The 14,224-nt window shown below is 36.1% G+C and overlaps 1 protein-coding gene across 1 annotated transcript in view; it reads left to right on the top strand.

Moving 5' to 3' along the window:
• The window catches only part of RNF150 (ring finger protein 150), a 75,381-nt gene extending 73,996 nt beyond the window's left edge, over positions 1–1,385 (top strand). The window contains 1 exon segment of the mRNA XM_070948322.1: positions 1,267–1,385. Within this exon segment, the coding sequence (XP_070804423.1) occupies positions 1,267–1,385 (119 nt within the window).
• Positions 1,386–14,224: the final 12,839 nt, after the last annotated feature.

The following is a 14,224-nucleotide window of genomic DNA, read 5'->3' as shown; positions in this document are numbered from 1 at the left end:
AAAATTTTATTAAAAAAAAAGATTAATATGTATTCGACAAATGCCTATTTTCTCTCCCAAGATGGAAGAGAAAATTTTGGAACTAAGTGGCTTCATTAACCATTGAATGGAAATGTCAGCAGATTTCTTCTCAGATATCACATCAAAACAATTAGGGGGGAGAAAACATTACATTAGGATAAAATTTCACAGAGGAACTGACGTTTTATGTGAAAAGGCGTTGAAGAGCCTCTTAACATTTATATCATTAATTTTGTGAAAGTGGATTTTCACACTCACTTTAAAAAAACCCAAATACCAGAACAATTATCTACAACTATTTTTAAAAATGAGACAATATTATACTAACTTTGTGATAATATTAGATATCAATCACCTTTATTAATTTATTGAAGATTATGTCCCAATCTACCTCTGACAGCCAATACTAGGAGACATTGATTAATTGGAGAAATCAGGAACGTCCAAGCTAAAAATTCAGAAGTACATGTGTTCCCTCAAGATTTCCAGTCACCTCCTCTTGCCACCAAATTGTAACTGTCAGTATGAGAAATTGAATATGCAGGAAGTAATCTTAATAATGTTTTGTCCTGAATCTATAAACTTTTAGAAACATAGACTCCATGATGCCACTCAAATGCAAAAACTGATCTTATAAAAATATTGTGGACTTATGCTCTGACAGGTTTTCTTATTCTAATCAGAATAGAGCTGGAAGGGACCTTGGAGGTTTTCTAGTCTCAATCAGATAAGTCAGATAAGACAGTCAGATAAGTGACTGTCCAGTCTCTTGTTAAAAACCTTAAGTGATGAAGCGCCCACAACTTCTGAAAGCAAGCTGTTCCACTGGTTAATTGTCCTCACTGTTAGGAAGTTTCTCCTTAATTCCAGGTTGCTTTTCTGCTTGAGTCTTAGTTTCCATCCATTGTTTCTTGTCCTGCCCTCTGGTGCTTTGGAAAATAAGTTGACCACTTCCTCTTTGTGGCAGCATCTCAAATACTGGAATACTGCTATCATGACCGACCCTAGATCTTCTTTTCTCTAGACTAGCTAAACCCAAATCCTGCAACCGTTTTTCATATGTTTACATCTCCTGGTCTTTAATCATCTTAGTTGCTCTTCTTTGCACTTTTTCCAAAGTCTCAACATCTTTTTTGTAATGTGGTGACCAAATTTAAAATCAGATGACACGAAGAACAAAATAGAAGTGTGAAGATGATTTTTAAATGATGAAAGACTGGCTCTAATCTTTCTTTCTTCTTTCAGGTGAGCAAGAACCAGCAGTAAGTAGTGATTCAGATATTTCATTGATTATGGCAATGGAGGTTGGACTCTCTGATGTGGAGCTTTCCACTGATCAAGACTGCGAGGAGGTGAAATCCTGAAAAAAGGAAACTATCGAAACATCCTACTAAACGAACAGGCCGTAGCAGGAAGAAGAATTCAGTTGTGGTACACACGATTATCCATATACATATGTACACATATGTAAGATTTGGGTCAGTTGTATATACATGAATACCCATATACACACGTGCACATATGTAACTGCAAAGGCATCCGGAACATTATGCGAACTCCAGTTAATTCCATTCTGGATGGTCATGAAAAGCAATAGTTACAGATGTGTCTGCCTGGATGCAGTTTCATTATCAATTACATTTGTTCATTTCATTGAAAATGGAAAGTGAAAAAGTATTGTTCTAATCCATGTGCCAGAAGAATATGCCCTTGCTTGGTGGCTTAGAACCATATAACTGAAATGAAGTCCTCTCCCCCACACACACCTTTGTTTTTTTTTTAAAGAAAAGATAGAAAAGGGGATTTTAATCCATAAGAGGATTATAGCTGACATTGATGGACATTATTTTTCTTTCTTCTCAATAACCCAAGCTTATTCAAGTATTCAGTTCAGAGATCTGAACATTATGGTGGGTCATAAAAATGTATGAATGCCAGGCATTTTCTACATGAAGAAAGCATGGCTTCAGGAAGAAATGGTGCTTCCAACTTTGACTTGATTTGAAGACTCTTTTTATTAAGATATTAATATCGGCCCTTGAAGATCTGTGCTTCCAGGGTCTTCCAGGCAAGAGAACAGAGACTGGTTTGATTGAGGTTGGCAAATTGCTATTTAATCCTGCTGGGTCCCACTCTGAGCTTTAGGACGTTGATGTATAACTTCTGAGTGAGAGAAGAAGCATGAAGACAACAATCAGGATGGAATTAAAGGTCAACCAATATATGTGGCCCTTTGTACCACTATATACTCTTCATGCCTTAATGGCTTTCATAGTGATTGATTTAAAATTAGCTTTACTTTTTTAAAAAAGTTCCCAAGAACTTTCTGACCTATGAATGAATGGAATGTATTGATATTATTTGCGGTTAGATGGAAATAAAATAAAAATGTTGTAGGAAGGCAGCAGGGCTATGATAGTTTAGGGTAGTTACCAATGGACTGCGATTGTTTATCATACAAGGTATACCTTGAAAATCACTTTATCCCCTCAAAATCTTTATTAGTTACTCTTGATTTTACAAGTGACAGTTTTCCAAGTTTCCAAGGAACATTTCAACGATTGTGGAAAAGGATGCTCAGACACAGCCTCGTCTTTATTTAACTGCATTTTAACATGGTTGGATAAATAACTAGTAATCCAATTCAGGGAGATCCTGTCATTCCTAGAAGAGAGTAAAATTGTATTTAGAATGAACTGCTTTCCTAAATACCCCTTAATCAAATTGATTGTACCATATTTAAATTCACCTTAAAATTATTCAGAAAGTCTCAGGCATTTTTATTATGATGTGTGAAAATATGCTACAAACACCTTTTATTGTTGTTTATGCTCCTGATGTGGAGTATGTAAGCTAAACCTGGATAACTTTAGAAGTAAATCAAAAGGTGGTTATTTGTAATCTTATTTCTGAATCACAATTTAAAACTGAAACACTGACAGCCAAATTCAGCAAGAGTTGTGTGTTTTTCCCTAACTAGTTTATGTTGAAAATAAGTGCCATTAGCTGCTGCAATTTAAGTGATCTTGTTTTATGCTATTGCTTAATGGGGTGTGCTATTTATGCAGAAGAGCAATTTGTATTTTAATCAAAGTACTTAAGAAGGACTTTTCATCTTATTTTATGTCACAGAAGGTTAGGCTAATACTTCTGACAATAAAAATAGTAATTTCAATCACAGAAGATAAACAGAGGTTACAGAGTCACTTGTACTTATAAACTGAATAGACACAGACTGTTTTTTCTTCCTATAGTAGAATAGTACTATAAGAATCCATCCATAGGTGAGCAAAAAGTAGATCTAGATCTACTTAATGGATCCTGAGTAACTGGCTATAGATCAGTAACTATTCCTAATACTTGTATAATAACAGTAGCCACAAAAGGCTCTCCCCACCTTAAATTGCCATTTGATCAAAGTATTGTTTCTTTATCAAAAGACATTGCAATGAAACCTGGTCCAAAAGTTGAGCTTTTAGCCCCATAAGTTTCTAAATCTCAATGTCTGACTTTTGTATCAGCTGTACCTCCAAAGGCTGGTACAGTGAATCCAAAGGCAGAAATAATGGCAGTAATAAATCCTTGAAAACAGATATTTGCTAACTTCTGAAATTAGCCCATGTACTGTCTTGTTACTCTTCTTATATTCTGTCCCCCCCCCCCGTTAGTTTTTCCTAATTTGCTACTCTGTGAGCAAACTGAACTATGAAATAATGGCCAAGCTTTGTATTCAGCACAATTTATCATGTTCCACAAAAATTGGAAACCTTTTAGTGCAAATGTCATCATTAATGCAATTTCTTCCTATCCCAGAACACCTTTGGATTTCAGCAGATTTTGCAAAATGCCACCTGGGACAGTGCTAAGGACTGGCATTCAATCCAAAAGTGGAAAACATTGAAGATACCATCTGCTTCCATCTTTCTTTGTTCGGGATGGGGATGAAAACATCTTATGAAATCTAATTTTGGTCCTGTGAATAGTGCAAGTAGAAAGTGAGTGTATCTGGGAAAGACAGTTATTTACATTGAATCGAGGTTTGTTGTTGCATCTGATTTATTAGAAGCACTGAAACAGCAATCTTGAAAGCAGATTGCTCTTTTTAAGATCATTACCTTCAACAAAAGACCACTGAGAAAGATCAGTCTGCCCCATCTCCATGAAGCTTAATGAGGAATCTCCCCCAAACCGATGCAGTTCCATTTGACTCTGAAATAACAAAAGAACTAGAAATATTAGTACTCTGTTTATTGCTATTTGATTCAAATTGGAGGGAAATGGAACCCTCCTCTACTAATACAAAAATAATCTTGGCAAGTATAACTTGTGCTGCCATGTATTGTTAACTGTGCCTGTGAAAACTTACCTGTCAGATTATAAGGATGTAGTTGTTTTAATATTGGAAGAGGCTACTCACTCTTCCAGTATATTCTCCTCTAAAAATATAAGGCGCCCCTGTCTTCAGTTCAATTCATTTCCATGACATGTGAGATACTGAATTAATTACCAGTAGTCAGGGGCAAAAGAATCTTGTAGGGCCAGCTTTCTTTGCTACACGGTCATGTCCAGCTTTACGTTAACTACAGTGTTGCAGTAAGATGCAGTAAATATGCCTATTTTGCTGTTCTTGGTTGTTGACCATGTTGTCCATCTGTATGCAGCCCATCTGCAAAGTTGGGTTATGATAATCAAAAGTAATATTAGCTTGTAAACTGTCCCTAGACCTGCCTTGATTCTCCTGTCTCACTCCAATCATTTCCATGTTATTTGAGGGTAAACAACACTAATGACATATTATTTTAAGAGTAAAAGCTATTATGGCCCATATACTGGTGGCAAGTAGGTGGTCAGCGAACAGCATGTGTGGTTTTGCACTGATTGTTTTTCTTTTCCAAAGTACAAAAAAGGGGAAGTATGTAATACTCTAAGGAAGCCAATTTGGTGCAGTGGTTTAAGGCAGGGGTCTCCAACCTTGGCCACTTTAAGACTTCTGGATGTCAACTCCCAGGCTTTGCTGGCTGAGGAATTCTGGGAGTTGAAGTCCACAAGTCTTAAAGTGGCCAAGGTTGGAGACTCCTGGTTTAAGGCATCAGTTTACAAAGCAAGAGACCGTGAGTTCGAGTTCCACCTTAAGGACAAGTGACTGCTAAGTGACCTTGGGCTAGTCAGTTTCTCTTAGTCCTGAGAAGGAGGTAATGGTGAAGCACCCCTGAAAATCTTTGCTAGGAAAACTGCAGGGACTTATCCAGGCAGGATCCAAGAATTGGGCATGAATGAATGGAAGAAAATATATGTAATTAGGAAATACTGATATTCTGCTCTACTTTAGGAAGTTGTCTTCTCCCTGTGTCATTAATTTAGACGAGCAGTATTCAATTAAGGACATTCCTTATCATCTAGAACTTCTTTCTTTGAACTAAAGAAATCAGTAATTAAATCTTGCTGGTTTCTATTTTTTGGCTGTCCAAGAATGTGCTTCGTACTAATGAACTACTGAGTGTTTTTGGATTTATTACTAATCTTCCAATTTACTGAAGACGTCTTACTTAATAATTGATATTAAAAGCAATAGAATAACCCAGAAAATCAGTTTAACATTATTTTCTAAATACAACAGCTTTCAAGTATACACATAGAAATGTATATTAAGGATCTGATAAAATTGCAAAGATAGACCGCTGAGTAACAGTACTCAGTCTGAAATAATTTTCTGCATAGAATCAGTTTAGAGTTGTGGCAAGATAACCTGACCCAGCCAACTGAATAGGGTAAATTCAGAGAGAGGGCGAAAGCCGAAAGAGATATTAGAAGCTAATGGCTTTTTGCTCTGAAATGCCTAATGCCTACAGATTGCTCAAACCCCAACAACTGTTGAACAGAATGCAACCTGATGGGACCCCTAAGGTTCTTGGGGGCTGACTTTCTACTTCCAAATAATCGCTTCTGTCACCAAGAGCTTTGAGAAGAAAAATAATTATTATACTGTAGTGAAATGAGCTAAATGTGGACTGCATGTTGATGGTCAACCATGGGATAAGAGTATTAACATGTTGGAAGGCAGAACTGCAAGTATTCTGAATGACCAGGCTGTCCTCAAGTGGCACTATAAACATTAAAGTAAGACCTGTCCATCATGAGCTCTCCAACATTCAGCTATTGCACAGGAAATGCAAGAGGGGAAACTTATCTATAATGTAGAGAGCAAAGTCTTTTGCTAGTTGTGTTGCTATATATAGCTGGTTTTGTGAGAATGTATACAATGTTACATTGGATGATCTATTTAATCAAATTTATTAATGCAGAACAGTCTTTGCCGACACGCAATTCTAATAACTTCACTAGTAGTAAGAACATACTTTCTTGAGCTTCTATGAGCTTCCAGTAGTATTTATAAAACTTTTCTCTGTTCTTGCTTACCGTGTAGGGAGAGTAGTTCGTTTGCACAGTATACAGGCTGTGAAAAACCGAGATATTATTTTTCAGTAGTTCTTTGAGAAATCACACCCCACTAAATACTTCTAGCATGCCATCAATATAAACTGCGTCATGATTATTAGATGCAGTGCTGCTGCCAGTTTTTCACCTCGAGTGTATTTTTGCCAAGAAGTCTATGAAGCAGGCTCAAAGCAATGCTTTTTCCAGTATCTACTTGAACGTATTATGTGTTACAGAGAACTGGAAGAGAAATCATGCTTCTGAACGTGCTTCCATTGGCAACCAGATGAATCAATAATAAAGGAAAACACAGTTCAGAGGATAGAATATGTACAGACACGTAGAAACACCAGATGTTGCTGGTAGTTATATAAAGACCCTCTCTATTTTACTGACAGACATGTAGTTCAGTAGGCACTGAAATGTTTCCCAAATATTCATACGGTATACAGGATTTTTGAGAAAGCTTTAGTACATTTTGTTAATTTAAAAAAGTGTTTGTTATAAGCAGGCCATAGAATACTAGGAAACAGCAAAAAAGATTGATCTGTAACAAACTTTGTGTTCTTTCTTTTTAACTGAAGCAATTGATCCATAGTAATAATAATAAAAAATAATATAAGATACTTTAGTATGTAGGTCTCTGCATAGCAGATTGTGTTTGCTAACAGCTGCATAGCAGAGGAATGCCCTCTGCTGTAAAAATCCCAGTTTTTAGAACTTCTCTCTTAATATATTTGTTGCTTTAGTAGTTGGAAATTTATCTCAGCAGTAAAAATGCTGAATCATCCACAAGTGGGATTGAAGAGAGAGAGTGATGTCCATTATTATTTTAAAAAGATGAAAAGAAAGTTGTATTAAAAATACTAAAAGGCTCTCAAAAAATCCAATATTTATAGTGTATCATCTTCAGCAAATAATTTTTTGGAATGTCTCTTACAAGAATGTATGTGTGGAAGACTACAAAAAAAGAAAGAAAGAAAGAAAGAAAATGAACATCTTTCTTCCTGTTTGCTTCTTTTGTATCTTGTTTGTTTGTTTTGAAGGCATCAAATGTTACCCATTTCTTTTGCTGTAATGGTTTACTGATGTGAAATATCAAAATGTTTTTTACATGTACATAGTATCATTGCTTCTTCCCTTTTTCATGGCTAAGCCACCTGATGAAGGTATTTACCATTTTATAAATAGAATAAAATGTAAAGCAGGAATTAATTTGGTGGGTGGGAAGGGCTGTTATTTTTATAGCAAGATGTTCCTTGTACTTATTAGCATTTTAAAATAATTTTGTACTTGTCAAACTGTACATTCCATCCATTTCTCAAAAATATTTTTTATTTAAAGTACTTTATAAACACACAAAAAAAACATTTGATAAAGAGTTTCATCAATAAAGACAAAAATATTTGGATTACAATAATAGCTCCAAAGTTCTATCCTGCTGTATCATATAGACTACATGCTATACCAGCAAATGCCAATTAAAAAAAAAAACTAGAAAAGTTCCTTTTAAATAGTGGCAACTAAATTATTTCTAATTGCATTTTTTTGCAATGTCTGTTTTTCAACAAGAAATTTGCTTCTATCTGCTGGATTTGGAATATTTCCCAATTTATATCTGAATGAGGAGACTGCTTTGGCAGCACTCATGCTGAATTTTATTCAGGTGTTACTGTTTGCTCTTCAGAATTTTGCTCAGGAAAACCTTTGTTTTTCTGTTTAAAGCTGGAGTCAGCTCTGTCTATGCTGATTGCCTAGCATTCTGTAAAGCCATAAGGTCATTTCCTCTTTCACTCATCTAACAGTTGTAGCATTAATTCATTGTTTAAAAATTTATAACTGTGCTCTAAAACCAGTTTAAAAATAGAGAATGGAGATTGCATACACACATGAATATGACACTGTAAACCAGAACTCTTTAGAATTTTGGCTTATTAGCAAACAAGCATTCGTACTCCTACAAATGGTGGAAGAAAACGAACTGCAAATTAGAAAGAAGCCATGGTTTAGCTTTCTTTTTGCCTTTGTTTCAGAGGACAAAACAGAATCTCCAATTTGAATTACATCAAACCTGCTGATACGTTAACAATATCTGCCTAGAACAGGGGTGTCAAATTCACGATGACATGTCGTCACGTGACGTATCACAACTTTTTTTCTTCACTAAACTAGGGGTGGGTGTGGCCAGCGCGTGACACATCCGGTCCGTGGGCCTCAAGTTCGACACTCCTGACCTAGAGGAAGAGCTATCAGAATGACCAGGATCAGGGCTTATGCTGACCAGTTTCTTGATCAGTAGCAAACCAATATTCTGAAGAAGTCAAGGGATGGCTGAAATAATCAGAGGAAAGAGTATCGTAATATCTCCTTGCCATTCCAAACATTTGAGGCAGGCTGGCCTTTCAGTCATGCTAATATTGTGAAGTGCTATATAAACTGATCGTACTAAACAGAAAAACCTAAGGTAATGAAATTGTTAGAAAAGATTGCTTGTTTTGGGGAGTTGTTTTTGTTTTTGTTTTCATGTACTTTGTTTTTGTTGAGTAAGCCTCCTCTAAAGACATACTAATCTTTTTAAGTTTTAGCTATTCTGTGTTTTTTTTTTCTTCCTGGTTTGACAGAGGAAAACAATCCAGCACAGTAACGTACAGCCTAGTCTTCAACTTGATTTGCAAAATAGAGAGGAAGATGGAAATCATCACGATCACCCATTAATATTTGCATAGGCAAAGGCTTTCTTTATAAACCGATCTTTTTTTGCTATACTATGTGGAGTGTATGCCTATGCAAAGCACCAGTGGTTTGTGAAGAATTTGTTTTCCTACAATATTTAGTAAAGTGTTGCAAATATATTTCAGTTGCTAGTATATCTCCTGTTACTTTATTTCTGTATCTTTTTATATCTCTCACCTTCCTTTCCAATGCACTTTATATCACTTGGAGAATGTGGGAGTCAGACACTATCACTAAAGGGACTTGCCTAAAATCAAGAGGCAGATACATTGGTTTTTTTCTTTATTGTTGTCCTTTCTGTACTTTTCATTTGAGACAGTGACTCAGCGAGGGTCAGGAGAAATATTGGAAAAACATTATTTGGTAGTAAAACATGGCTATTTTTGTTATATAGAGGATTATAATGTAAATATGTGATACTGTGTTATTCTGTATTAGTAAAATATTGCAACTGTAAAAGCTGAAGGATTGTGAATTCTAAGCAATTTTATTGCAAGGATTTTTTTAATAAAAGATATCTGAGAAGTGTCATACATTTTTCTTAACAAATGTATTGGTTGAACTTAGTTTCTTAGAACAGTAAAACTTGAAATCATCTCACATGCTACTCCTGGGTGCTACAAATTATAATCTACAAAAATCCATGGAATTTGATGGAATCCATTCAATTGAATATTCACATTTTCTTCTGTTAATATATTTTGTATGGGGGAGAAAGAGGAATTAAGAATTGTTTCTCATAGTAGCTGCAGTAGAAGAAATTTAATTTAGCAGCCATAGCATTTTGTATTTTATAATACAAAATTGTATCTTATAATCAAGGAGGCTACAGTATTAATTATAAATAAGAAACAGGTGAAAAAAAACATACTTTCCTACCCAAATCCCAATGACCTCCTCAGTATTTTAAGTCTGGATCTCATCTATGTTTAAGTATTTTAAGTATTCAGAAGTTAAATACAAATACTCAAAAGAAAAAATACATCTGGAAAAGGGAAAATTCAATAAAATGTTATTTAAAAACTACTTGGTTATAAATTTTATTATTTCCTCCCACTGTGCTCCAATAATAATTACAATCAATATATTTATAATATATTTATTTTCCCCCCTTAGGAGTTGTACTCTAAGTATATGCTTGCCTTGTAGTATATATAAATAAGCCATTCTTGCTTAAATTTAGTTAAGCTTCTGTTAAGAATATATACTGTTAATTTTGCCATTGCTGTATATTCTCCAAGTTTAGTTTACCACTTTGATATCACAAATGGATTGCATCTGTTGATAACCATTTTTAAAAAATTAAACAGGACTACTCTAAATAAGTGATAGACCAATTGAAATGAATTGTATACATACCATAGGAAAGTGAATTGGCTGTAATCTTGAAGAATAGAAGTGAATATATCAACACACACACCTGCACACATACATATTCTTCTATAACTTCCACAATCTGAGTTTACCATTCTTTTAAATTTAGAATTAAAAGCAATGACATGTTTTCTTCATTTAAATAAATATTTTTTTCCAGTGATCTCTTTGCAAAAATCTTCTTTTATACTTCCATGGGAAAGTACACTTTGACTGATAGGAAGAAATTAGATCTTTTATTTATTCATTTACAAGCCTATGTCAAATGTAACTGTTTTTCTTCCACATAAATTTTAAATGGGTACCCCAATTGATGTTTGCTGACATTCTGGCTCATTTAGTAAAATAGATTAACCTATCTAAGAACTAAAAAAAATAAAAATAAAGATATTCAGGTAGGGGTAAGTAAGGTGTTTCAATTAATTTTCTGAATTTCAGATCCAAGCTTGCTATACCAGCTCTCCATAATATCTCCTAGATGATAGTTCTTGATTACAGGGATTCCAATGAATTGAGAAAAGTCACAAGACAAATGTTCCCAGTTCTTTAAAAACAGAGTAGAACTAAATCTTGTGACTAGGCTCCGTCTGATGATGCAGCAAAACTGCTAAAATGACTCTTCATATAAGAGGAAAACACATAAATTAAATTATAAAGAGGAAACCACAGGTATTTTCATACATTTTTGTCAACAGTGTTGGGAAATCTTCTAATATAGCTTTGCACATGAAGGGCCCAAGAGGCCTCCTTTATAATCCCACTGTCATGATTTCAAGATGAGCCATTAATAATGTTTTCTTGTTTATTATTAATCATTGTGGGAACAGACCTGTCTTTGGTATCCCAACATCAGAAGGAATCTGGTAGCACATTTTCAGACTAACAACATAAACTTTAGATAACTCACAAAAACATATTTCTGTTAAGTCTGAAAAAGTGCTGACAGACTCCCCTGTTTATTTATTTATTATGCCCCATCCTTTCAGTTGTTCTTCCTGTTTTCTTTCTTATTTCTTGTTGCTATTTATTCTTAAAATACATTTAAAATATGGTCATCAGAGTAAAGGCATAATGTGTTTGACACAGCTGGTTCTGCTGCTGTGATCTGTTCATACAATATGTCACTGATATTAGAGGTCTTAAAGGAAAGAACCATGTCAAACATCTGAAGAGGAGTACATTTAAAAGCTAGAGAAATGGTATCAGCATCTAGAAATAAAGATGAAAAACAGAATAACCAATTCCAAGATAAGCAGCATTCTGAGAATTAAGCTACTTTGTTCTGGTCTACTCAGGTTTACAGTTCTTAACAGAAGACTTTTGATGTAAAGGTGCCATTAAATCAAATATCAACTCTTATTTTGGCTCAGCCTTCTCTGAAAATAATGTATGTATTCTGTTAGCAACTGAAGCACAAATGAAACTGATAGAATCATTGGTAAAACTATCTATTTGGGCTGGGAAATGCATTCAGGCATCTACATCAGTGGTGGGTTGCCCCCGGTTCGTACTGGTTCTATAGAACCGGTAGTAAAACCAGGGGGAGGCTCCGCCCACCGACCCTGACGTCATGAGAAGTGATCTGATGCAGAAGCCAGGCCGCGCACGTGCATGATCCTGTTGTGAAACAGTAGTAAAGGTAAGTAGAACCCACCCCTGATCTACATCTTTCGAAGGCTTAGTAGCCTGCTTTGAGATCTTTTCCAAATTGTGTACCTGGGCATGTGCTACTTCAGTCCTGAGATGGGGAAACAACAGGGCGGGTTTCAAAACCCATCGCTTCAGGTTTGCTCGTGGGTGCGCACTCACAAGTGTGCGCAATGCTTTTGCAGATGCGCAGAAGTATCCAGGTGGGTGGGCGGAGCTTCCCACTGCTGCCTCTACCAGTTCGCCCGATCTGGGTGAACCGGTAGCAATCCACCACTGGGAAACAAGCACTTGAACCAATGTGCGAATGCAGAGAAGATTGGGAAAGGTCGATTATAATATTGAAGCATCTTCTCAGATTTTATATTTGATGAAACCTCCGTGAATTCTGCTCTGAAGCACAAAAGAAGTTCTACCTTTTTTCCCCCCAGACTACTTGATGGTGCACATCATGAACTGGATACAATGGCAATATTATACTGTAGTTGGACCACAGTGTTGGATTAAGCTCCAAGAGACTTCAACTACTTATCAATATTAGGTCCATTTTAACAAAATAAAACTTTGCTACCTACCTGTTGTCATACAGTATATGACCAGATGATTATTTTTGTGATATTTCAATTAGTTCTAAAAATAATATGTTTTTTTATTATTATTTTTAATTTTTTCCCTGACCTCACATAGTTGTTTTTAAAACTGGAGAAGGCTGGCTGAGAAAATATTTACATCGCCTTCATTCATGAATGGCAGAATTTAGACTAAACAAACACCATTAGGACATAATTTCATATTGTGGGTTTTATCAAGAAAGTTTATATTGCCATCTAGTGGCTGATACTAGTACTTAAAACTGTAATTGTTTTATGGAGTCCTTTGTGCTCTTTGAATTTGGTTTCTTGCATATTTCATTACTCAACTAGGTAATATGAGTGTGGGTTTTGCCCTCTGTTTATATACAGTAACTTGCCCTACCAGTATTGGTGGGGGTGGGGTTTTCTCCTTGGTAGCATCTTGATTAGCGTATTATTTTCTGCTTTACAGTTTGCCTGATGTAATCCCTGCTTATCTGGGTGATGGCTGTTGAAGGAGACATGTTCTGGTCTTTTTGTTTCCTTCTTAGCTCTTTTACTCTTTTTAGTGATGTGTAAATATGGTTCATTTCTATGTGTCTAGGGGAGCCACCCCAAGATCTCTCAGATCCTCTGAGACCTGCAGGTCTAATGGTATAGCCAGATCTTGAAGGACTTGCAGAATGTTAAATGGGATGGAGCTAATGTCACATCTGATCAGTGGTGGGTTGACCCCGGTTCAGATTGGTTCACAAGAACCAGTAGTAAAACCGGCAGGAGGTCCCGCCCACCACCCCGGATGTCATCATTGGCGATCTGCGCATGCGCAGAAGCAAGGTGTACGCGTGATCCCGTTGCAAACCAGTAGTAAAGGTAAGTAGAACCCACCCCTGCATCTGATGTGAGAAGAGTCCATAAAGCAGACACCATGGCATAGAAGGCCTGCCTCCTGGACTCACCAAGTGTAGTTTCTTAACAGATAGGATCCATAGCATGCCTTCTCTGCCAGATAAGATGGGATATTCTTCAAGGTGAACCCCACATTACAGAAATCCAAGTGGGAGGCGTATAAGGCATGAGTGATTGTGAGCAGAACCCAATGATCCGTGAACAAATGAACTACAAGGCTGTGCAAAGGCCCTCCAAGCCATGACTGCCACCTGTTCTCCAAGCAGGAAACATGGATCCAGGATGACCTCCAGATTGTACACCAGATCTGCCTGGACATAGTGCCAAACCCATTCAGCACCAATAATGGCATCATCCTAGAACTGAAGGTCCAAAATCTCAAAGCCACTCAATCTTATTGAAACCTGTTTTTCTTCATTGAGATCCTCATAGTCTCCAGGCACTGGGATAAAATGTTCCCAGCATAATTTAATTTACAAGTGGTAGATATATATATATAATTATGTATCATTAGCATACTGATGAGACCTCAT

This window comes from Pituophis catenifer, unplaced genomic scaffold (genome assembly GCF_029215685.1).
Source record: "Pituophis catenifer annectens isolate HBS135680 unplaced genomic scaffold, rPitCat1.0.hap2 SCAF_8, whole genome shotgun sequence".
Lineage (NCBI taxonomy): Eukaryota > Metazoa > Chordata > Lepidosauria > Squamata > Colubridae > Pituophis > Pituophis catenifer.
Note: the sequence above shows the minus strand (reverse complement) of the source record. Positions and strands in the feature narration are given on the sequence as shown.